Source organism: Lepus europaeus, chromosome 6 (assembly GCF_033115175.1).
Source record: "Lepus europaeus isolate LE1 chromosome 6, mLepTim1.pri, whole genome shotgun sequence".
Taxonomy (NCBI): Eukaryota; Metazoa; Chordata; class Mammalia; order Lagomorpha; family Leporidae; genus Lepus; species Lepus europaeus.
Window position 1 is genome coordinate 2,930,307 of NC_084832.1, and position 24,633 is coordinate 2,954,939.

The 24,633-nt window shown below is 61.8% G+C and overlaps 1 protein-coding gene across 1 annotated transcript in view; it reads left to right on the top strand.

The window, feature by feature from the left end:
- Positions 1-24,633, top strand: part of COL4A1 (collagen type IV alpha 1 chain) — a 135,045-nt gene that overhangs the window by 93,940 nt on the left and 16,472 nt on the right. Inside the window, exons 23-43 of the mRNA XM_062193944.1 lie at positions 1,425-1,508; positions 1,951-2,021; positions 6,012-6,203; positions 6,695-6,863; positions 9,024-9,116; positions 9,199-9,303; positions 10,759-10,856; positions 12,907-13,057; positions 13,147-13,260; positions 13,879-14,046; positions 14,188-14,277; positions 15,213-15,365; positions 15,483-15,581; positions 15,665-15,754; positions 16,945-17,084; positions 17,923-18,049; positions 18,145-18,225; positions 18,584-18,682; positions 20,297-20,347; positions 22,226-22,411; positions 22,891-23,024. Coding sequence (XP_062049928.1) covers positions 1,425-1,508; positions 1,951-2,021; positions 6,012-6,203; positions 6,695-6,863; positions 9,024-9,116; positions 9,199-9,303; positions 10,759-10,856; positions 12,907-13,057; positions 13,147-13,260; positions 13,879-14,046; positions 14,188-14,277; positions 15,213-15,365; positions 15,483-15,581; positions 15,665-15,754; positions 16,945-17,084; positions 17,923-18,049; positions 18,145-18,225; positions 18,584-18,682; positions 20,297-20,347; positions 22,226-22,411; positions 22,891-23,024 — 2,495 coding nt within the window. The remainder of the gene's footprint in view (positions 1-1,424; positions 1,509-1,950; positions 2,022-6,011; positions 6,204-6,694; positions 6,864-9,023; positions 9,117-9,198; positions 9,304-10,758; positions 10,857-12,906; positions 13,058-13,146; positions 13,261-13,878; positions 14,047-14,187; positions 14,278-15,212; positions 15,366-15,482; positions 15,582-15,664; positions 15,755-16,944; positions 17,085-17,922; positions 18,050-18,144; positions 18,226-18,583; positions 18,683-20,296; positions 20,348-22,225; positions 22,412-22,890; positions 23,025-24,633) is intronic.

Here is a 24,633-nt window from a genome sequence, read left to right on the forward strand (position 1 = left end):
GCAGCTCAGGTGGAGGTGGCCTGAGGAGCCCTCCCAGCGTGCCCCCAGCCAGGGTCTGCCCGCTGTTCACGCTGAAGCCTGTCCATCCCCAGAATCCTAGGGCGGGCCCCTGCCGGCTCTGTGTCTTGGCTTCTGTCACAGCTCTGCCTGCCCGGACGGGGGGGTGTCTCCCATCAGCTCCCACTGAACCCCACGGGCCCAGAGCTCAGCTGGGTTGCACTGTGTCCATCCAGGGACGCCTGTCTCCACCCACGCTCGTGGGCCCCGGCTCCCCCACCAAGGCCGTGGCCCTACCTGCCTTGGCCCTGTCCCATCTTTAGCAACAGCACCTGCTGGAGTGGAGCTGGTGGCTTCGGCACCTGTGGCAGGGTTGGGGGGGGGGTGCAGCTGAGCCCCGATGCTTTCCCCGGTGCCTGCTTTCCCCCACTCCGTTTGCTCTGCGTCATGCGTGACTTGTGCCCAGAAACTGGACGTCTTGTGGTTGAAGCCACCGCAGGCCTTGGAGCCGAGCTGGGAGACTGGGCGCCACACGTTCCAAGGAAGGGCCTTTGCCCGCTGCTCGGTGCTCTGCCGTGCTGGTCTGGGGGTCAGAGCCTCGTTCTTGGCTTCATGGCTGCCACTTCACCTCCATCACCCCACAGCCAGCAGCGGGGCTTGAAATCCATGAGCTTTTGTCCAGTTTGGTAAAAACCCCGGGAGGGAGGGAGGGAGGGAGGGTGCGTGTAGAACTGCCGACGCTGTGGCAGCGGCCAACTCTGCCCAGGCCGGGGCGACCCTGGGTTTCGGGATCGCGCTGCCGTGTGGACGAGGGGTTGGGAATAGAGCAGCCACGGTCACGGGGCAGCACGAGTGGCAGGGGTGACGCCCAGCACCGCAGCTGATGGGGAGCCTAGCAGAGGGTGCCATCGGGGATCCCCAAGACCCCCAGCTATGAGTGCGGCGTCTCCTGTCCTCCACGCATGGCTGCGACCTTGGTGCGCCTCCCACACCTGGCCCACCCATGCACCTGGCCCACCCGTGCACCTGGCCCACCCGTGCACCCGGGCCACCCGTGCACCTGGCTCACCTGTGCACCTGGGCCACCCGTGCACCCGGCCCACCCGTGCACCTGGCCCACCCATGCACCCGGGCCACCCGTGCACCTGGCTCACCTGTGCACCTGGCCCACCCGTGCACCTGGCCCACCCGTACACCTGGCCCACCCGTGCACCTGGCCTACCCGTGCACCCGGCTCACCTGTGCACCTGGCCCACCCGTGCACCTGGCCCACCCGTGCACCCGGCCCACCCGTGCACCCGGCCCACCCGTGCACCCGGCTCACCTGTGCACCTGGCCCACCCGTGCACCTGGCCCACCCATGCACCTGGCCCACCCGTACACCCGGCCCACCCGTGCACCTGGATCACCTGTGCTTCCTCTTTCAGGTCAGAAGGGAGACAGCTGCCTCGCCTGTGACATGGAAGGGCTGCGTGGACCCCCCGGGCCACAGGGACCCCCGGGAGAGATAGGTGAGCCTGTGGCAGCAGAGGACCCGGGCAACGTGGGCACCTTCACGGGGAGGCCGCCGCACCCATGTTCAGAGTAGGAGCACCACAAGGCGGGCGTGGAGCCTTGGCCACACCGCCGACAGCCATCAAACTGGCCTGCTGTTCGGAGTCACTGAGAGTTCACCCTGCCCCACAGCCTTGGCTGTCTCAAAAGACATCAACAGAGGCCTTCCCTTGGTGTGGTCCCTGGGACTGTGGGCGCGAGGGCCGGGGCACTTGCAGCTATATTGTTTCTGAGTTACGGGCATGTGGGGTCACATTTCCCCTCTGAGCCTCTCCTGGGCGCTTTTGTTACTCCTCCCTGGAGAGTCTTCCGTCTGCTTTGTAGACTTTTTGGAATCTTGTGGGGGAGAGAGAGTTTGGAGGAAGTATCTCATGAGCTCTGTGCTGTCTCTCTTTAAAGGGTTCCCGGGCCAGCCAGGGGCCAAGGGCGACCGCGGGTTCCCCGGCAGGGACGGTCTTGAAGGATTGCCGGTGAGTACAGGCGCGCGTGAGCTGCTGCGGAGCGAGCGGCAGAGTCCTGTGTGTGCGCGTGCCCGTGGGCCTGCCCTCTGCGGGGTTTCTGAGGTCACCCCGGCACGGCCCTTCGCCCCGCACACCTGCACCCATTGCCGGCTCCTGGCTTCTCTCCTGGCCCAAATCTCACGGCTGCGGAGCTGTGTTCAGGGCAGGTCCTTCCCTAGGGGCTCCAGGCTTTCCCATGGGGCCACAGGGACCCCCGTGAAGTGGCCACGCGGTGGCACGGGCTGTTGCCTTTCTGTGTGACCCTCACTCGTGGTGCCGCCCCGGGCATTGTCCGTGAACAGACTCCGCGCCGGTTAAGGAAGCCTTTTCCCCCTGGGGACGTGACACACGCTTCCCCCTGCCGCTGACAGACGGGACGGGGACTCCCGGGGCTGACGCCCGTTGTACAGAAGCGTCTTCAGATCTGATCGTGCAGTGCCACGCCCCGGCTTGGCACGTCGGTTTAAAGGGAGCCGGGACCTAGGCGGTGACAAGCCGAGCCCTGCCCCAGCCCGTGTGTTTCTGAAGCTCTGATGCGTCGTGGCCTTAGCGCTCCTGAGTGCCCGGTGCTCCGCGGAGTGCTCTGAGCCGCCTTCCCCCTCCCTTCTTCCTTGTCAGAAGTCGAAAGTCGGGTCCCTGGCCTTGTCCTCTTCTGATACAGGCTTTCAGCTTTCGAGTGTGTCCATGTTGCTGGAAGCTTCGATACAGTGAGTGGAGGCGGGGCCGGGCCGGTGGAGGCCAGCGCGGCTTCCCCTTTGGAAGTCAGACCCTGGTCTTCTGCTTCCCGGAGCGTTCCTGGTCCTGGGAGGCTCAGTCAGAGGCTGCGATTGTTTAAAATCTGTCCAAATAAACGAGAAGTTCAAATAGCTGGGGAGCCCTCCCCGTCGTGGGGATCAAAGACGGGGCCTTTGAAGGCGGCGGGAAAGGATGCTTCCGACCCCTGTCGGTCCGCCTTTATCCGCCTGGCTGTCCTGGGGGACTTCCTGTCTCAGCTCTGGCTGAGGTCCAGGCCAGACGCCCGGGCCTGGCGGCCGAGTCTAACGGGAAGGGAAGAAGTTGGGAGGGGGTGCTGGAGGGGGACCAGCGAAGGAAGCGGATCACACTCAGGACTGGAGTGCTCGTGCCCAGGCCTCCCATAGGTGGGAGAAGTCCCCGGGAGCAGGTTTGTGGACACGGGGCAGCTGGGAAGGTGGTTTCTCCTGTTGTCTGCAGCCGTATCCGCTCTGTGGCTCGACCAGCCCAGCAGTGTGTGCGTTTTGGATGGGGCCGGAGGCTGCAGGAGAGGCCACACCCTGAGCACTGGGGAGTGGGGGAGGCTCCGACTCCTCACCTGGCTTGGGTGGCCGTGAAAGCAGAGTGTGCGATTCGGGCACCGAATGTTGGCTCCCTAAGGCTGGGTCCCCCAGGGACCCCACTGTCCCCAGCTTGGCCCAAGGTGGGTGCAGGCAGCAGAGGGGCACAGCCGCCCCAGGAGACGCGGCAGTGCTGGGGGCGTGTGTTCCCCAGCACGTATCTGTAGGGCTGTGGATCAGAGCTGTGAACCGTGCAGGCACGGGGCGTCCTGGGACAGAGCGCACGTGGGGGCTGTAGGGCCGCCAGCCTCAGCTTCTGGAAGTCTACCTGTCTCCCTTTCACACCATGCTGGTGGTTGAAGTGGAAGCTGTACTTCCTCCTCGCCCCCCCACCCCTGCCCCGCCCTGCCCCGAGGCTGTGAGAAAGCTGTGAACCCCGAACGAGCAGTGTCAGGGCCCCTCAGTGGGGGAAAACGCACACTGGTTCTCACTTCCTGGGTTGGGGTTTGAATCTGGGGGTGGATTTGGCCCGTTTGAACATATGTTTCCTCTGACGTCTCCTGTGTTGCACACATCAAAAACACACAAGGGAGCCTTGGTCCTGCCCCCGAGGCCCGAGTGCCCGTGTCCGTGGAGACGGGGCGCGTGGCCCTGATGCGGTGGAATCCGCACCGAGTCACAGGAGGCAGCCCGTGCAAAACCAGAAAGGAGCGGAGTCCAGTTTTTTTTTTTTTTTTGACAGGCAGAGTGGACAGTGAGAGAGATAGAGAGAAAGGTCTTCCTTTTGCCGTTGGTTCACCCTGCAATGGCCGCCGCGGTAGGCGCGCTGCGGCCGGCGCACCGCGCTGATCCGATGGCAGGAGCCAGGTGCTTCTCCTGGTCTCCCATGGGGTGCAGGGCCCAAGGACTTAGGCCATCCTCCACTGCACTCCCTGGCCACAGCAGAGAGCTGGCCTGGAAGAGGGGCAACCGGGACAGGATCGGTGCCCCGACCGGGACTAGAACCTGGTGTGCTGGCACTGCAAGGTGGAGGATTAGCCTAGTGAGCCGCGGCGCCGGCCCGGAATCCAGTTTTATCTGGGAGTTCAGGCTGTGTAGACGCTGGCTGGCTCAGGAGAAACAGTTTCAAAATGCCCTGGTAACCTTTCAACCAAACAACAACAGCATCTCGAGTCCCTGAGTGGGAGTTCCTGGCAGGGGGCTGCAGGAATGACGGCTGCCCCCTGTCCTGAGCGGTCCCAGCGGAAGGCCCCAGGCTGCCCAGAGGCGGCTCGGACCCGACCACTTCGGTAGCCACAGGCCCGTGGAGGCTCTTGGGCTGAGGCTTCTGGGTTATTTAGTTTAAGTCGCGATGCACGGGGTGCGGGGCGGCTGCTGGCGCCCACCCTTCCCGAAGTGGGCTGGAGGGGTGGGGTCTGCAGGAAGACGCGTGGCGAGAGCCGCTGCTCAGCCTGCGTCGCCTCTGCTCCCCGGGGCAGTGTGGGCAGGGAGGGCGGTCGGCTCAGTCCCCAGTCGGCTGCTTGTGTGTCTGGGAGCAGACCCCGCCCCTTGTCTCTTCAGCCCCGCCTCCGTGTGGCTGGGCAAGACAGGGGTTCCCAGGTGATGCCAGATTGTCACTGTGTGCAGGTGGGGACAACGGGAGTGCACGCGCTCGGGGCCAGCTCCGTCCATCTGTCTGTGCAGCCAGGGGCCTGCCACCTAGCTTCTCAGGGCACCGGCCCCCTCCCCCACTAATCCCAGGCTTCCTTGACCTCTGGTGGATTTGCCATGGGGCCGTGATGACCCCGATGCTCGCTGGGCGGCGGCAGTGGCAGCCCCTTTAAAACTAAGGCTTGCCTGAGTTGTGTTCTGTGCCCGGTCTTCCAGTTCCTACCTGGGAGAGGCACGTGCTCCTGTGACACGCCACGCCATTACCTGTGTGTGTGCATGTGCGATGCACACATTTCTAAGAACTCGGAGCGAGAGTGAGTTAATGAAGAGGCAGTGTGCGGGAGTTTGGGTTCTGCTGGGTCTGCAGGAGCCCCAGGACCCTCGGGCCAGGGAGAACAAGTGACTGGGGCCGTTGGTTAGCCCTTGGCCATCTTCCTCGTGCACCTGGCTCCTGGGCTGCCCACAGCAGGGACAGTGGTGGCTGGCCTCGCTTTCCAGGGGCTGCCAGTGGTCCAGAGCGCGGCTCCTGGGCAGGTCACGTGACTGATGACAGAGCCGGCCCCGTGCTCACTTCCGGTTTCCCCTCGCACGACGCCCTGGACATCCTTATCCCCTCTTTCCGAGTCCCAGGTGCGAGCGTGAGGCACCTGTGGTGTTTCTAGTGACCGAACTCAGAGCAGTGGCTCCTCCCAGCCCTGCACTGGCCCGTGCTCTGGTTCTGGGCTCGGGAGTCACACATGCAGCCCCCCAACAGCTGCTAGAATGTTCTGGAAGGTGCAGAAGCTGTGAGGGAGACGACAGTTACCTGAGGCCCACTGGGTGCCCGCTGCTGTCCTCACCCAGCCCCATGCTGGCCTGCGGTTGGGACACTCAAGGGACTCAATGGAGTTTTTGGGGAAAACTCACAGGCCGACCGCGGGATGAGCTGTAAATCCGGGGCTGTTTCCAAGCGAGCGGCTCCATGGTGCAGGCACGCTGGTGCGGACCGCGTGTGGAGTCACCGCCATTGTTCTTGCAGGGGCCGCAAGGTGTGCCAGGGCTGATGGGCCAGCCCGGAGCCAAGGGAGAGCCCGGTGAGATCTATTTCGACGCAAGACTCAAGGGAGACAAAGGAGACCCCGGCTTCCCAGGACAGCCCGGCATGCCAGGGAGAGCGGGGTCCCCCGGGAGAGACGGCCACCCGGGCCTGCCCGGTCCCAAAGGCTCCCCGGTACGTTTCTCTGCACACTGGATGCCTGTGTCTTCCCAGTGGGGGAGGAAATGAAGCGCTCGGAACCTGTGGTTTTCACATGGATGGTGCCGGGTGCCGAGTGCAAATGGCACTCGTGGGTCATGGGACGTGTGAGGGCGGCGGGCCCTGGGTGTGGATGAAGAAGGGTCTGGGGACAGATTAGGGGCTTCTGAACAGGAGGCTACATGTGAGCTCGCTGGTGTCTGGGTCCCTAGAGTCCTGGGGCAGACGCCTCATTCTCTGAGCGTCTCCTGATGCAGGTGAGGGAGAGAGGGAGGGCGCATGAGGGCTGGGCTTGGAGAAGAGGCTGAGGGCAAGGTGGCCCCCCCGGGGGGGGGGGCGGTGCAGTAAGTGAGCAGGTGAGAAAGGCAGCCCCCGGCCCTGGCTCGCTGCGGGTGGCAGGAAGGCGTGGTGGGACGGCAGAGCCGCTTTGCCTGCTGCTAACGGTTTTCTCTTTCCTGTGCACCCAGGGCTCCGTAGGATTGAAAGGAGAACGCGGCCCCCCTGGGGGTGTCGGCTTCCCTGGGAGTCGTGGTGACATCGGCCCCCCAGGACCCCCAGGGTTTGGTCCTATTGGCCCCGCTGGAGACAAAGGACAAGCAGGCTTTCCCGGAAGCCCCGGGTCCCCCGGCCTGCCAGGTGAGGTCTGAGACCCTGGAGGGAGGTGCAGCCTCCGGGGGCGTGGAGGACACCAGCTCAGGGTGCAGGGCCTGCACCTGGCTTCGCTGCTTCCGGGAAGTGGGGTGGGACCTGGGCAATAGCGACCTCCGCCTCACTGATCCGGGCTGGGTAACCCGAGTGCGGCGTCACTCTCTGCTCCCGGAGACCTGCTGCCTGTCAGGGCCTGGAGGATGGAGGTGTAGCCTTGGGCCATGCGCCCAGCCTATGTCGGTGCTATCTTAGTTGGCTGTGATTCCGAGCAGACACAGGGCACACGGGTGGCTCCCAGACAACGCTGCAGTGAGAAGGGTGTTGTGTGTGGGTGGGAGGAGGAGCAGGTGTGTGTCTGAGCAGGAGCTTTTGAAAACTGTGAAAGTGAATGCAGGACTTGGGGTGACTGGATGTGACGAGTAGACCCTGGGCAACAGTCACTGGGTAGCTGGGTCGCTCGGTTAGTGGACGGGAGCGACGCAGGAGCAGTAGCTGCTCACCCCTCCTGCTCATGTGTGTGCAGACTCTGTTCCTAACTGCACATCTAGTTCAGGCTTTGTCCTATCCCACTCGGGGCCATTGTCTGCTTGTTAGGACGGAATGTAAGCCCCCGAGCACTGCGAAGTGGGGGCGTTAGCTGGTCTTTGATGCCCGTCCAAGGGCAGTGCCCTGTTTCTTGGATTGTCCTCGCCATCACTGGGCACTCAGCACCCAATTAGGAATCCCTTGATAACTCTTTGTCAGCAAGAATCCCAGAAATGTCCCTTTTGTGACTCTTGGCGACAGGGACATACCGGGCTTGACCCAGAGAGACCCCCGTGACCCAGGACAAGGGAGCTTTGATCACTGCTACTGGTGGCTCTCAGTTCCAAAGCCAACAAATCGAGCGCCTTTGTGCAAATATTCGGAGCTGTAAAAGGAATTGGACTTTTTTCTTTTTTATTGCTGGAAGCTACCTTCAAAATAATCAGCTGGGTCGCTGTGTGTCCTGGCTGGCTGGCTGGGAGAAGTTCCCTGGAGTCAGGGTCACTGGCTGTGTGGTTGACCACAGGCCACGTTCTGTGGGGCTCCCCGGCTTGCAGACCCCGTGAGCTCTAGGATCAGAAGACGACCTTCAGTCTGCCAGAGTGGTGTTTGCTTGGCAGCCCTGACGGCCTGGCTCCCAGGGGTGTGGCTGCCTCTGGCGGCCCCCACACCCTGCGAGAACCCCACGTACACATCTCTGGAGGGCCTTCCACAGCTGAACCCCGAGTCCCGCAGCTCTCCTGGGTGTGGGCGCCCTCGTAGCCGGGCCCGCGCCTCCTGGCTGCAGGTAGAGGGGAACCCGTGCTGCCCCTCCATGAGTAGCACAACACATATTCGCCTGTCTTCGCGTCACTTGGGTAGTTTGCTGCCAGGTGGGTATAATTTAGACCAGCCTGGAACTCACTCAGCATCCGTCTGTCTGAGAAGCAGAGAGTGCAGTGAACGTCCTTGGATTGTTTGAGACAGGCTGTTTAAGACATGACTACGCTCTGAGCTTCGGAGGCAACCTCATGTCTAACAGACTTCTGGATTGCTCTGGACGAGTGTTTTGTGGTGAAGACCACCTCTCTGTGGAAGGTTCTAGAAACATAGAGGAACGAGACGGGAATGTAGATGACCGCTTTCTGGGTGCTCATGGTACTGTGGAAGGTTCTAGAAACGGGCGAGATGGGAACGTAGACAGCTTTGTTCTTTGGTTGCTCACGATGCTATGGGAATTTTAGAAATGTAGAAATAAGAGAAAATGCAGATGGCTTTGCTCTCTGGGTGATCATGGTGCTGTGGAATAGTCTAGAAACAGGAGCAAGATGGAAACAGACAGCTATACTCTCTGGGTGCTTGTTCTGTGGAAGGTTCTAGAAATCTACAGACAAGCTAGGGAAATGTAGACAACTTCACTCTGGGTACTTGTGGTACTATGGAAAGTTCTAGAAACGTAGAGTGACAGCACAGGGAAATGTAGGCAACTTAGATCTCTGGGTACTCGTGCTGTGGAAGGTTCTGGAAACGTAGCGGGCCCGTTCAGGGAGACTTAGACGACTTTGCTGTCTGGGTGCGCGTGGTCCTGGGAGAGGGTGGAGTGAAGCCCCTCACGGACTCTTGTTTGCTGCTCTTTCTTCTCAGGTCCAAAGGGTGAAGCAGGACGAGTTGTCCCCTTACCTGGCCCCCCTGGGGCAGAAGGACTGCCGGGGTCCCCGGGTTTCCAAGGCCCCCAAGGTACTGGGGGGCCCGGCTCATCTGGCCGTGGTGGGGATGGCTCCGGATTCTCTCCTGCTGACACTTGTCCTCCTCACAACAGGCGACAGGGGCTTCCCTGGAACCCCAGGACGGCCAGGCCTCCCGGGAGAGAAGGGCGCCGTGGGCCAGCCCGGGATTGGATTTCCAGGGCCTCCGGGCCCCCAGGGTAAGCTGGCCAGACAGACGTGGGTCCCGGGGGGTCTGTTCCTGGGGTGGCCAGCAGTGATGGCCATGGGCTCTCCCTTCACCCTGTCGTAAACTCTGCGAGAAGGAAGCAGGGAGGAGGCCGGCAGGCCGGTTGGGGGCCACCAAGAGTGCACCCGGCTTGGGGACAGTGATTGCGTGTCAAAGAGCGCATGGTCTTGAAGTACAAGGTTTATGGGAGTCAGCGCCGTGCAGGCTGCATGGCCGCACTGTCCGTGGGAGACCCACGCTCAGACGTGTTCTGCTGTCAACAGAGAAAGCAGAGCGCCTGGGTGTGCACAGGATGGGCCTGGGTGTCCTGGGCCGGGCGGCGGGGGAGGGGGCCTCCCCAAGGCACCTTGTGAGAACAGGAAGCCGGGTGGAGTCTCGCCCCCCCCCCCCAGATCCCTCGCTTCTCCTCTCACCTGTCAGGCTGCCTGCCCTCCTCCCGCACTGATTCCTACGCCGTCCAGGACGGACAGGAAGTGCTGTGAGCGCTGCGTTCAGAAACGAGTCTCTGTTGGCCGAGCTCGGCTCTGACACTCCGCTCTCCAGCTTCTCGTCTGGGGGCTCTCGCTGTGGCCCCTTCTCAGCGTTAGACGGGCATGCCGGGAGAGCAGCACAGGGCCACTCTGTCCCCGAGAGCCGGGAAGGTCCACCCTACAGGGCAGCAGACCCTCGGTGTCCAAGCAGGACAAAGACCGGGACCTTCTCTGTGCTCCCGTGAGGTCCTTATCACTGCCCTCCTCCTGGGTCCTCTTCCTGGACAGCCAGTGTTGCTGGGGACGCGGAGGCTGGCTGGGTGGTTGGGGCCACTCACCATCTGACCCCGTCTATTCTGCAACCCCCGGTGTGCGTCCTGGGCCTTGGCCCTGCATCCATGGAGCCTCATCCCATGGTTCTGCAATCTCACTGCCCATTTGCACCTGGAGGGCAGCTGGTCAGAGGCCTGTGAGAGCCGTGCAGCCGGGCCCAGGTGGTCAGTGGGTGTCACAGGGGGACCCCGGTGTGGGTGCAGCCTTGCTGGTGAGCCAGTGGCCTGCATTCCTCCGGGCTCACGTGTTCTGGATCCCGTAGGGTGTTGTGAGTGTTGGATGTGACGCCAGCAAGGCTAGGGTGGTGCTGCCTGAGCCGGGGATCCTCCAGGCCTTCCCAGCTCTGCACACGCCCTGGCTGCTGTCTGTTGTGTCTGGGGGCAGAAGACAGGAAGGAGCAGGACAGAGGAAGTGGGGAGGGCAAAGAGGTGGGAGAGGAGAAGGGGCAGGTGGGCTGGAAGGGGCCCGGGCCCAGGGTGGCCTCACAGAGCCAGCTCCAGGGGCCTCACTCTCATTGGCCGTCTCCGTTCAGTCAGGTGCATTTGGGAAAGTGTAAGAAACGGATGTGCAGGAAGTGGGGAGCAGCCTTATAACCCAGTGGTCGTCTTTACTCTTCACAACAGGTGCGGCCGGCTTACCTGGAGACATGGGACCTCCTGGGAGTCCGGGTCGCCCGGGATTTAACGGCTCACCTGGCAGCCCAGGTGTGCCAGGCCAAAAGGTGGGTCCCTGCGTTCCTGAGGTCATTACTGAAGAGGCACATGAGTGTGGTTATTAACCCCCCAGGATGGGACCGGCATGCATTGTTTCCTTTTTTCAAAAGCTTTATTTATTTGAAAGAGGGAAAGACAGAGGGACAGAAGAGATTTTCTGTCCACAGCTTTACTCTCCAAAAGTCTACAATGGCCAGGGTTGGACCAGGCCAAATCCAGGAGTCTGGAACTCCATCCGGGTCTCCCACAAGGGTGGCAGGGGCCCAAGCGCTTGGGTCATCTTCCAGTGCCTTCCCAGGCGCTCACATGGGATGCTGGCATGCGGGCGGCAGCTTAACCAACTCACTGCGCCACAACGCCAGCCCCACGTGTGCTGTGTTCGAATGAAGCAGTCAGTAGAAAACCCAATATAGCAGGTAGCACACAGACTCGTGTGTTTCCATTGGAACTTTCCTGCCCGTGTGTGCAGGCTTGCCATAAGGTGTTTCTGTGGAAATAGCCACTTGGAATGGTCTTTCCCCAGCCCGCAAAGGCCTGATTGCCACCGGGAGTGTGGGCAGGGACTCGGCAGGCAGGGTCTGCAGCCTCAGGGCCTGTGCTGTGCCCCGGAGGACGAGGGCCTTTAGCAGCACCGCCCCCAGCCTCCACGCGTGGAACATCGAAGAGCACCCCCACCCTCCCTGTGATAGCCACAGATCTCACAGACGTCCACGGCTGTCGCCTGGGGCGCGTTGCCCCGTGGAGACTTACGGGTCCAGGGTGGTTCGAGGGTGCCCCTTTGAGAAGGAGTGGGAGGGAGATTGTGGGGAGGCACGAGGTGGGAGAAGGGTCAAGGGCATGGGTGAGCCTTACCAGTGGTAGACCCAGGCTGGGTCTGTTACTTCCATCAGGGGAGCAGAGGTGCCACAGGGGCAGGAGTCTCCGTGACTCCAGGAAGATGCCTCCTAACGCACACTGGCTGGCGGGGGGCTCAGCCTGAAGCTTGGGAAGCTGGTCTTTGCCCAGCCCTCCAGCAGCTTCCCCCTTGCCGTGAGATCAGTCGACTGTCGTAGCACGTGGGTCACCTGAAACACACGAGGCTCAGGAGTCCCTGGGTGGAGTTCCTTCTGTCTTCGACTTCACTACCAGGCCGAGCTGGAGGTGGCCCGTGCCCACTTGTGTCCGGCCACTCCTTATCTGTAAATGGCCACTGCAGGCAGGTGCCTGTCCAGGCCCGTGACTGTCTGTTAGTCTGCCCTCCTCCCTCAAAGCACCTGTCTCCATGCCTAACTTGAGGTGTTCTCAATGCACTCTTGGCCCCAAGAAATTATTTTTTATCATGTGTATTTGTCAGGGTTGCTTTGTCCATGAAACAGTTTTGAATGTTTAATTTGCTGTGGAAATCTTCATTTATTCAAGTTACATAAAAGTGTGCATTTTTTAAAAGATTTATTTGCAAGGCACAGTTACAAAGTGAGAGGGGCAGAGATCTTCCATCCACGGGTTCATTCTCCAGACGGTCAGAATAGCTGGGGCTGGGCCAGGCCAAAGCCAGGAGCGTGGAACTCCACTGGATCTCCCCGCGGAGACCATGTAGGTGGCAGGGCCTAAGCACTGGGCCATCCTCCACGGCTTCCCCAGGCACATTGGCAGGGCGCTGGATCAGAAGCAGAGCAGCCAGGACTCGAACCAGCGCTCATATGGGATGCCGGCTGCACCACAGCGCTGGTCCCCAGGCGTTTGGCATCCTCTTGGGGCTTTGTCAGTTCCTTAGGGCCAGCTCCTCACCCAGGACATGAGGCCACAGATTCTGGGCACAGGCATAGGTCAGGAGACCTGGGGGTAGGTCCGTCAGCCGTGTGGAGCCTGGATTCTCTCCCTCTGTGGGATGAAATGACAACAGTTCCCTAGCTGCAGGCTGTGGGGAGGTGGGAAGGAAGTGCTCCTGGCTGGATCAGGGGAGGCTCCGGACTGCTGACAAGGGCTGACCACGAGGTGTTCTCACAGGTGCCTTCGCGGCCCGACGTTGTCACTGGCTTCAGTGACCAGTTTATTTCTCTGTGCTTTGGGGACTTCTAGGGGGAGCCTGGCATTGGTCTGCCAGGACTCAAGGGACTTCCAGGTCTTCCCGGCATTCCTGGCACGCCTGGAGAGAAGGGGAGCGTCGGGGGACCCGGCATTCCCGGAGAGCATGGAGCCATCGGCCCCCCTGGGCTTCAGGGCATCCGAGGTAACCCCTGGCAGGACGACCCTGGGCTGTGCTGGGCACCGGGGCTGTTCGTTCACCGAGCGCTTCATGGCCGACCTTTCTCCTTTTAGGCGACCCGGGACCTCCTGGAGTACAAGGCCCCGTGGGACCTCCGGGAGCCCCAGGAATAGGCCCCCCCGGAGCTATGGGCCCCCCTGGAGGGCAGGGACCGCCGGGCTCATCAGGTGACGTCATTTGCTCCTGGAAGGGCTCCTCCCCTCACACGTGCCCGTGACAGGGTGGGGGATGACAGGGTTGTCCCCCTGGAGGGGAGTCCCGCCCATCAAAGGGGCGAAAGCAGACCCTCGTTTGTGGGTAGGTTTGGTGTTTGCTTCAGTGTAGACCGTGGGTTTCTTCTTGGCCTCCCGCTGAGATCAGTTTAAGTGCCAGAGAGACCTCCCTGTACTGTACGTTCAGTAACTCTGTAAGTTTCGTTCAAAATTAAATCCTTATCTCAGAGCGTTATATAGATAACGTAAGCTAATGGGTCATGGCCGGAAGTTACGCTGGGAACACCAGGTGGTGATGGCGGACGGGGCAAAGGGTCAGCGACACAGGGTCGGGGCACACTGGCCGTTGGCCTGAATACCATGGCCAGGCCGAGGGGTGATTGTGGCTGCTGGTGGCAGAGGGAGCGGGGCTCTTCCCTAGGACGTTGTTGGTGCAGTGATGGTCGGGAAGACCCCAGATGCCGGCATCTGGCGCAGTGTCCGCTGGAGCCCCCCTGTGCACACATTGGCCTGCCTGCTGCCGAAGCTCGGATGCTGTCCAGCTCACAGTCGTTACGCCTCGCCCAACCTTAGGTCCTCCTGGCGTGAAAGGAGAGAAGGGTTTCCCTGGCTTCCCGGGACTGGACATGCCTGGCCCGAAAGGAGACAAAGGTGCCCAAGGACTTCCCGGCTTAACTGGACAGTCGGGGCTCCCCGGGCTTCCTGGCCAGCAGGGCACGCCTGGAATCCCCGGCTTCCCAGGTGAGTGACTTCCACGCTCCCTCCTGCCTGGGAGGGGGAGGAGGTATAGGGGGAGGAGGAGGAGGAGGAGGAAGGGGAGGAAGGGGAGGGAGGCCTTCATGCTCTCTCAGCTCTGCTCACAGCTCTTGCTTTTGGCCGCAGGTCCCAAGGGAGAAATGGGTGTCATGGGGACCCCCGGGCAACCGGGCTCACCAGGACCAGCAGGTGCCCCAGGATTGCCGGGTGAAAAAGGTAGGCGCTCAGCTTGTGTCCTCATTTGTCAGCGCTTCATGGGAAGTCTGGCTTGTCGCGGATGGCTTGTCCTCTTAAGAGGCGGACAGAGTGGAGGTCAGGCAGGGGGTTGGAATGCCTTCCTTCCTGGGAATCAGTTCACCGTGCAGGTCAGAGGGGAGTGGGTTTTGCCTCTGGGCGTGGCCTCTGGGACACAGTAGGCTCCTTAGTCGACGCCAGCACACAGGGCCTCAGTCCTCAGAGCCACGTTTGTAAACTGGGCAGCTTTACAAGCCATAAGTTTTCTTTCTTTTTAAAAAATATTTATTTATTTTGATCGTCTGTGAAAGGCAGAGAGACAATGAGACCGAGATCTTCCATCTGCCCGTTCCCTGCCCAGACCCCGGAGTGGGCCGGGCTGAAGCCAGAGCCTGGAGCTCAGTCCAGGTCTCCCGTGGGAGAGGCAGGGACCCGAGCTGTCCCTTGCTGCCTGCCGGTGCGCGTTAGCAGGAAGCTGGGTCAGAATCGGAGGAGCTGGGGTTCGAGCCAACACCCACCCCTGCTCTATATCTCTTGATATTTGAAACTATCCAACGTATTTTTCTTTACACAAAGGAGTCGACTGTAAGTGTGAGGCATTAAGAAAGATGTATTTGGTAGAAGAGAAAATTCCTATTATTTGGTTCAGAATCAAGGGGCGTTTGAACAGGAGTGACAGATGTTTTGGAGAAGAAGAGAAAATACAGGTTATCTGAAGGAATAAGCCCAGCTGCAGGGTTATTAGCAGATAGCAGTGTTTAGGAGATGGCTTGCTTGTCCGTTCTCCTGGGGTGGATGTGTCTGTGTGCCGTCGGGCGTCCCTTTTGGAGGGGCTACTGGTCCCTGTCGGCTCCCCTACCGGCCTCTGAAGTTCCCTCTCTGGATGCGTCTCATTGGGCCTTTTCCTTCCTCTGCAGGGGACCACGGCTTCCCGGGTTCCTCAGGTCCCAGGGGAGACCCTGGCTTCAAGGGTGACAAAGGAGACGTCGGGCTCCCGGGCAAACCGGGCTCCATGGATAAAGTGGACATGGGCAGCATGAAAGGACAGAAGGGGGACCAAGGAGAGAAAGGTAGGTGGTGGGGAGGCGGGTCCCGGCAGGTGGGCGATGGCCTCGGCAGCCTATGTTTCTGCAGGGGTGCACCCGCGAGGCAGACGGGTCTCATTGCTCTTCTCCTGTGACATGCAGGGCAAATTGGACCAACTGGTGACAAGGGATCCCGAGGAGACCCTGGAACCCCAGGAGTGCCCGGGAAGGACGGGCAGGCGGGGCACCCAGGACAGCCAGGTACACGGGAACACGTGTGCAGGAGCCTGCTGCACAGCCCTGTGGGGGCCGCAGCCGCGTGAGCCGCCTGTGTCTCGTTCCAGGGCCGAAAGGTGATCCCGGCATCAGTGGAACCCCAGGTGCCCCAGGCCTCCCTGGGCCTAAAGGATCTGTTGGTGGAATGGGCTTGCCAGGTAAATGGGATTAGGAGGGGGTCTTTCTCACGCCTGTTCACGTGGTGCCTGGGGGTGTCTGCAGGAGGGGTCCCTGCCGTGTCGGCAAGATCCTGGCAGGGCGGTTGTGTCATTTTTAAAAGAAGACCTGTTTATTCATTTGAAAGAGTTAGAGAGAGAAAGAGGTCTTCCATCCACTGGTCCACTCCCTAGATGGCCACAATGGCCAGGGCTGGGCCAGGCTGAAGCCAGGAGCCAGGAGCTTCATCTGGGTCTCCCACGTGGGTGGCAGGGGCCTGAGCACCTGGGCCATCTTGTGCTGCTTTTCCTGGGCTGTTAGCTGGGATCTGGATTGGAAGTGGAGCAGCTGGGACACAAACACGCTCACGTGGGACGCCGGCACTGCGGGCAGCGGCTTTACCCACTCTGCCACTGTGCTGGCCGGGTTGTGTCTTTTCTGATTCATTTCCCCTGGAGGTGGATGGTGTTTGGTGATGCCGCTCATCACTGTAAAAGCTCACAGCGTGGGAACACATAACATGGGCCGCCCACGGTCAACTCCCCGTCATCGCCACGGGACCCCCACGTGCCAGCCCCTCCTGGTGGGCACATCAGCGCTTGCCTGGGGCCCCGGGGCTTTGCTCAGAAGAGCCTCTGACCCCTGTGCCCCGGGCTGCAGCCGCCTTCCCTGTTTGTTCCTGGGGAGGGCAGCCAGAGGGAGGAGGAGTGGGGAGGGGGTGACTCCCAGGCCCCTCCCGCTTGGTCCGGGTGGGGGATCCTTCTGAGAACTTCCCCAGAGAGGACCAAGGCAAGACCAAGACAGGTGGCCTCTCTGTCTGCCCTGAGCTTCCGCAGGGCGCCTCTGCCACTGGCCCCGGGGTGTCCTCACCGAGATCGCTGGTTGTACCTGTTTATCAGTTAAGGGTGACCCCGACACGCATTACACACTGGGCTCCTGTTTGCTGTTCCTGGCCTGCCTTGACTCCTCCGCTGTGGGGCTGACGAGGACTGGTTACGTGAAACGGAGACGAGAGCCGTCCTCGCGCTGCTGAGGAGGTCGGCGTTCCTCGCGCTGCTGCGTTTCCTGTCTGCACAGCCGGGGCCTGCAGAACACAGGATCCATCTTTGTTGTGACAGGGGCGGCTGACGTCAGCTGGGCCGCTTGCAGGTGGCTAACCGCACGTTCAAGTTGCGATTGTTTGTGTCTGCAGGAACCCCGGGAGAGAAGGGCGTGCCTGGCATCCCTGGCCCCCAGGGCGTCCCTGGCTTACCTGGAGAGAAAGGAGCCAAAGGAGAGAAGGGGCAGGCAGGTCTGCCTGGCATCGGGATTCCCGGAAGGCCTGGAGACAAGGTGACAGCCGCCCTCCCCGTCTCGGTGGAGAGCGTCCTGTGGGATGTTTTCAGGGCACAGCAGTCAGTGAACGCCTCCTCCGTCCACAGCCTCTGCCCCAAGGAAGGCTCTAGAAGCCGGTGGAGAAGGAGCTGGCATGCTGGCCCTAGGAGGGAGGGGCGGAGGAAGCAGGCAGGAGAGAGGAGACACGGCCCTCTTGTGCTCCAGTTCTTGCCCTGTTGTCAGAGGTGGGGCTGGCTCTGTGGTGAGGAATCAGGAGTGGATTCTCAGGGCAGAGGTGTGCAGACGGCTCTCTCTGGGTTCCGCAGCCACGGGTTCAGCCGCCAGCGATTAGAGCGGCTCAGACAACTCTGACCACACACAGACTTCTTTTTTCCTTGCCATGTGGGAAATGTTTTTTCTGCCAAGGTCCATCTGTGTATCTCCGACATCATTCGCGGGCCACGCAGATTGGAAAATTAGCCTGCTGTAGTTTGATTGAGTTTGAATTCGTCCCGTGCTTGCCTTGGCATGGCCAGACCACGTGCTTTCCTGGGCCTGGTCTGGCCCGTGGGCTGGACCTTCCCCATCCCTTCAGCCAACCCAGCCTAACAGTGGCACAGGTGGCATTTGCGCCATGATGGCCATGGAGGCCCCGCAGAGATGCTCTGGAGCATTGGGGGCAGGTTCTGTGCTCACACAGGGATGTGTTACACAGTGAGGCCTTGGGTGTGGTCTCGGCGTCTGCCGGGGCCATGGAACCAGGCTCCCAGTGGGCACGAGGGGCGACCGTGCCGTTCCCCAGAAGGCCTGTCGGGAGCACGCCCGGGGCAGCTGTGAAATCGCTGTTCTCTCGCAGGGAGACCCGGGGGTGGCCGGATTCCCAGGAAGCCCCGGAGAGAAGGGGGAGAAAGGCAGCACCGGGATTCCGGGAATGCCGGGGTCCCCAGGCCCGAAGGGGTCTCCAGGCAGTGCCGGCTACCCAGGTAGGTGCATGGGAGCTCCCGCCTGAACGTGGCGCGGCTCAGGGGAGACGGGGAGAAGCCAGACTTGGTCACCCTGCGGTTTGTCTTCCCTTCAGGGAGCCCTGGCTTGCCTGGTGAGAAAGGTGACAAAGGTCTCCCCGGATTGGATGGTGTCCCTGGCATCAAAGGAGAAGCAGGTAGAGACCCCTTCCTGGGGCACAGGCCGGGCGTGTGGGGGGTGGGAGACCTGCAGACCCCAGGGAGCTGCCCCCCAGGGTGAGCCAGGCCTGCCCCTCCATCTTCAGATGAGCACGCTGGGTCGGGGGCTGACGGGGTCCCTCCAGGGCCTCACCCCCCCGGGACTCAGGACTCAACTCCCCACGTGGTTTGCAGTGGCCTGGGAGTCTCGGGCTTTCTCTCCATTGGCAGCAGGTTGAGAGGGTCGGGGAGGCCAGGGTTAGCCTCGGAGCAGCCCCTCGAGCAATGTCAGATGTGCGCCTCTGTAGCCGGAGCCCAGAGGGTTCCACAAGTCACCTGTGCGCCTTTGTCTTTCAGGTCTTCCTGGGCAGCCTGGTCCCACGGGCCCGGCAGGCCAGAAGGGGGAGCCCGGCAGTGACGGAATCCCAGGGTCTGCGGGGGAGAAGGGCGAACCAGGTACGTCCCCTCCTTCCAGAATGAGCGCCGTCCGCACCCAGGGGCCCGGCCAGGTTCAGAGGGTGCTGTCCTGGCAGCTCTTTCACCCCCGCCGTGGGCAGGGGCAGCAGGGTCAGGTAGAAGGGAAGGAGGATTATCCCTTATCCCACAGACACTGCGAGCTCCCGCTGTGGACTGTTCTGCACCGGGCCCAGGAGCGCTGCTATTGCAGGACCAGTGCTCGGGGCGGGAGGGCTCTCCTGCCTGGTTCCCTGGCACCTGCGGTCTCCCCCGTGTCTACTGCCACACGCTGTAGCTTCGAGAAAGGGGGCTTGTTGGGTGTCGTCCCCAGAGAGCCTACGTATTTGTCTCCAGAGGGCCCTGGGAAAGAAGCCCCGAGCCTCACAGGCCCCGTCGGCTGAAGATGGCCATGGGCCTGAGCTAGAAAGTTCTTGGGACAGAATACAAAGTGACCGACAGCCAGGCACGGGGGTCCTACAGAAACTGTGGGAATGCAGTTCTGTCATGGACACACAGAGGGCACAGGTGCTGACTCCCGTGGTCCCACGGATGGAGCAGCGTGGACATATAGGGCACAGGTGCTGACTCCCGTGGTCCCACGGATGGAGCAGCGTGGACAGAGGGCCTGGGCGCTAACTCCCATGGTCCCACGGATGGAGCAGTGTGGACAGAGGGCACGGGCGCTGACTCCTGTGGTCCCACAGATGGAAGAGTGTGGACAGAGCGCATGGGCACTGACTCCCGTGGTCCCACAGATGGAGCAGTGTGGACATATAGGGCACAGGTGCTGACTTCCATGGTCCCACAGATGGGGCAGCATGGACAGAGGGCCTGGGCGCTGACTCCCATGGTCCCACGGATGGAGCAGTGTGGACAGAGGGCCTGGGCGCTAACTCCCATGGTCCCACGGATGGAGTAGTATGGACAGAGGGCACGGGCGCTGACTCCCATGGTCCCACAGATGGAAGAGTGTGGACAGAGCGCACGGGCACTGACTCCCGTGGTCCCACAGATGGAGCAGTGTGGACATATAGGGCACAGGTGCTGACTTCCATGGTCCCACGGATGGAGCAGTGTGGACAGAGGGCCTGGGCGCTAACTCCCATGGTCCCACGGATGGAGCAGTGTGGACAGAGGGCACGGGCGCTGACTCCCGTGGTCCCACAGATGGAGCAGTGTGGACAGAGGGCACGGGCGCTGACTCCCATGGTCCCATGGATGGAAGAGTGTGGACAGAGCGCACGGGCACTGACTCCCGTGGTCCCACAGATGGAGCAGTGTGGGCAGAGGGCACGGGCGCTGACTCCCATGGTCCCACAGATGGAAGAGTGTGGACAGAGCGCACGGGCACTGACTCCCGTGGTCCCACAGATGGAGCAGTGTGGACATATAGGGCACAGGTGCTGACTTCCATGGTCCCACGGATGGAGCAGTGTGGACAGAGGGCCTGGGCGCTGACTCCAGTGGTCCCACAGATGGAGCAGTGTGGACAGAGCGCATGGGCACTGACTCCTGTGGTCCCACGGATGGAGCAGTGTGGGCAGAGGGCACGGGTGCTGCTCCTGCACCTGAGTGTGGTGGAGACTGAGGCCTGGGCCCTCCCCTGTCTTGCAGGTCTGCCAGGAAGAGGATTCCCAGGATTCCCAGGGGCCAAAGGAGACAAAGGTATGGTGTGCTCCCCACACGCTCCCTCTCAGCCGGCCCCTGCTGCCCCCATGACCGGCCAGCTCAGTGCGTGTCCTGCAGGACACGTGTGGCGGTGCTAAGTCACAGACCGACCCGGGGTGGGGGACACTCGGGATCGGAGCTTCTCTCTCTCTCTCCCTCTGACTTTGCGATGTGGCGGGGGTGGCAGCCCCTGTCCTGGCCAAGCCTGGGGGTCATGGGAATGTCCACACTGTGGCGTTATGAGGCTGGTCCTGCTTGGCAGAGGTCGGGTGGGAGGTGAGCCCAGCTCCCGGGAAGCCGGGGCTCTGTGCTCTGGACTGCACACGGGCTTGCACCCCCTACAAGTGAGTGGCACCCCACGGTGTGTCCCTTACAAGCTGAGTGGCACCCCACGGTGTGTCCCCTACAAGTGGAGTGGCACCCTGCAGTGCACCCCTACAAGTGGAGTGGCACCCCGCAGTGTGTCCCCTACAAGTGGAGTGACACCCCACGGTGTGTCCCCTACAAGTGGAGTGGCACCCTGCAGTGCACCCCTACAAGTGGAGTGGCACCCTGCAGTGCGCCCCTACAAGTGGAGTGGCACCCCGCATGCACCCCTACAAGTGGAGTGGCACCCCACGGTGTGTCTGTCCCCTACAAGTGGAGTGGCACCCTGCAGTGCACCCCTACAAGTGGAGTGGCACCCTGCAGTGCGCCCCTACAAGTGGAGTGGCACCCCATGGTGTGTCCCCTACAAGTGGAGTGGCACCCCACGGTGTGTCTGTCCCCTACAAGTGGAGTGGCACCCCGCGGTGTGTCCCCTACAAGTGGAGTGGGACCCCACGGTGTGTCCCCTACAAGTGGAGTGGCACCCCGCGGTGTGTCTGTCCCCTACAAGTGGAGTGGCACCCCGCGGTGTGTCTGTCCCCTACAAGTGGAGTGGCACCCCGCGGTGTGTCCCCTACAAGTGGAGTGGCACCCCGCGGTGTGTCTGTCCCCTACAAGTGGAGTGGCACCCCGCGGTGTGTCCCCTACAAGTGGAGTGGGACCCCACGGTGTGTCCCCTACAAGTGGAGTGGCACCCCGTGGTGTGTCTGTCCCCTACAAGTGGAGTGGCACCCCGCGGTGTGTCCCCTACAAGTGGAGTGGCACCCCGCGGTGTGTCTGTCCCCTACAAGTGGAGTGGCACCCCGCGGTGTGTCTGTCCCCTACAAGTGGAGTGGCACCCCGCGGTGTGTCTGTCCCCTACAAGTGGAGTGGCACCCCGCGGTGTGTCTGTCCCCTACAAGTGGAGTGGCACCCCGCGGTGTGTCTGTCCCCTACAAGTGGAGTGGCACCCCGCGGTGTGTCTGTCCCCTACAAGTGGAGTGGCACCCCGCGGTGTGTCTGTCCCCTACAAGTGGAGTGGCACCCCGCGGTGTGTCTGTCCCCTACAAGTGGAGTGGCACCCTGCAGTGCATCCCCTACAAGTGGAGTGGCACCCTGCGGTGTGTGTCCTCCTGGCTCTGGGCACATAGTAGCATTGGCCCGGGTCTTGTGCCGTGGGAGTGCCTGCATCACGGCTTTGATCTCCGGGCAGTGCCACGCTGCATGGTGTAGCCCTGCCCCGGGCACCAGGCCTTCATTTGTGCGACGTGGCTGTGGGCTCCCCGAGCCCGTGTTCAGATGCCTTGCCTGGAACACTTCCTTTACACGTGTGAAGGAGGGTAGCCGGGGTCTCACCGTGCTAACCTGCTCTCCTCCACCCCAGCCGGGGGAGGGGCCCAGCGTGTTATTTTAAAAGGAGAGAACAGGGTGCCTGCTTCGAGAAGCCCCCTCCGAGGGGCTCCCGGTGAAGGGAACGTGGCGTGTCGGCTCAGCTGGGCTGCCTCTCACCACTCTGCTCTCTCTGTGTAGGTTCAAAAGGCGACGTGGGTTTCCCAGGATTGGCTGGGAGCCCAGGAATCCCCGGACCCAAAGGCGAGCCAGGATTCGCGGGTCCTCCCGGGCCCCAAGGACAGCCTGGGCTGCCTGGTGCTCCCGGCCGCCCCATGGAGGGGCCCAAAGGAGACCGAGGACCTCAGGGACAGCCGGGCCTGCCAGGTGAGCACGAGGCTCAGACAGGGTCCTAAGGAGAAGCCAGTGGAAAATGCGGTTGAAGAGGTGATCCGATCTCGGTGGAGCTCTGTGGTGCAAGTGCACGGCGCGTGTTATAGCCGGGACGTGCCGACTGGTCTCACTGGGCCCAGGCAGCTCTGGTGTCATTCCTGTTGAACGAGTTAGGTCCTCTGGGAGACACGTGCAGAGAGACGGCTGAAGAGACTGGACAGGGGAGCCCTCTGTACAGCGCGCCTCAGCCTCCCAGCCCTGCGCCGGTGCACGGCCCTCGGGCCCTGGTCACCCCACAGCCCCGCCCTCCTTCCCAGATCTGCCTGGTCCCTCAGGGCTCTCCCGCTGCTCCGCAGGGCGTTGCACACAGGGACGGGCGGGTGGCAGGAGTGACAGACAGCACCCAGCCCAGCGGTGCTGGGATTCGTTGTCTCCCTCCACCCTCCAACGTGTGATCCTCCCCTCTGTCTTAGGGCTTCCGGGACCCATGGGGCCTCCAGGACTCCCCGGGCTGGACGGACTGAAGGGAGACAAGGGGAATCCAGGCTGGCCAGGTGCCCCTGGGGCTCCAGGGCCCAAGGGGGATCCAGGCTTCCAGGGCATGCCGGTGAGTTGTGGGTTTTCCAATGGGGTTTTGTTAAGAGGAGCCTTTTCTGGTCATGAGTCTGTGTACAACACACACGTGACACACGTGACAACACCCTGGGCAGCCGCCTGTGGCCCAGACGGCCTGGAGCCAGCGTCTTCACTAGCACCCGAGTAGGAGACTCCTGGGGCGTGTGTAGCCGCCTGGTTTGACAGGAGCCAGGAGAAGTGTGGCCAGGAGAAATGTGAAGCTGCTAGAAAGGACAGTGGGTGCCTAAGCTCAGGGCGGAGGGGCGGGCAGGGGGCGGGCAGGGGGCGGCAGTGAGGCTTTCACACTCATTGGGGGGGGCAGTGTGGTTTTCACACTCAGTGGGGGGCAGTGTGGTTTTCACACTCAGTGGGGGGCAGGCAGTGTGGTTTTCACACTCAGTGGGGGGCGGTGTGGTTTTCACATAAGTGGGGGCCAGGCAGTGTGGTTTTCACACTCAGCGGGGGGCAGTGTGGTTTCACACTCAGTGGGAGGCAGGCAGTGTGGTTTTCACACTCAGTGGGGGCGGTGTGGTTTTCACACTCAGTGGGAGGCAGGCAGTGTGGTTTTCACACTCAGTGGGGGCGGTGTGGTTTTCACAATCAGTGGGGCACAGGCAGTGTGGTTTTCACACTCAGTGGGGGCGGTGTGGTTTTCACACTCAGTGGGAGGCAGGCAGTGTGGTTTTCACACTCAGTGGGGGCGGTGTGGTTTTCACACTCAGTGGGGCACAGGCAGTGTGGTTTTCACACTCAGTGGGGGCGGTGTGGTTTTCACACTCAGTGGGGGGCAGTGTGGTTTTCACACTCAGTGGGGGCCAGGCAGTGTGGTTTTCACACTCAGTGGGGGGCAGTGAGGTTTTCACACTCAGTGGGGTCGGTGTGGTTTTCACACTCAGTGGGGGCCAGGCAGTGTGGTTTTCACACTCAGTGGGGGCCAGGCAGTGTGGTTTTCACACTCAGTGGGGGGCAGTGAGGTTTTCACACTCAGTGGGGTCGGTGTGGTTTTCACACTCAGTGGGGGCCAGGCAGTGTGGTTTTCACACTCAGTGGGGGTCAGGCAGTGTGGTTTTCACACTCAGTGGGGGGTAGGCGGTGTGGTTTTCACACTCAGTGGGGTCGGTGTGGTTTTCACACTCAGTGGGGGGCAGTGTGGTTTCACACTGAGAGGGGGGCCGGCAGTGTGGTTTTCACACTCAGTGGGGGGCGGTGTGGTTTTCACAATCAGTGGGGGGCAGTGTGGTTTTCACACTCAGTGGGGGCCAGGCAGTGTGGTTTTCACACTCAGTGGGGGCCAGGCAGTGTGGTTTTCACACTCAGTGGGGGCGGTGTGTTTTTCACACTCAGTGGGGGACAGGCAGTGAGGTTTTCACGCTCAGTGGGTCACAGGAAGTGGGGATTTCACACTCCGTGGGGGGAGGCAGTGTGGTTGGTGAAGAGCAGCCCTGTACAAGACCCCAGCCATCCTCAGAGTCAGAGTGGCCAGGGTGCTGCAGGTGGCCATTTCACGTCCCCAGGGGTGACTTAGGCTTCAGAGGAGCACGGCTCAGTGCCCCAAGTGACCAGTCATGTGTGTGTGCATGTGTGCATGTGCACACGTGTGT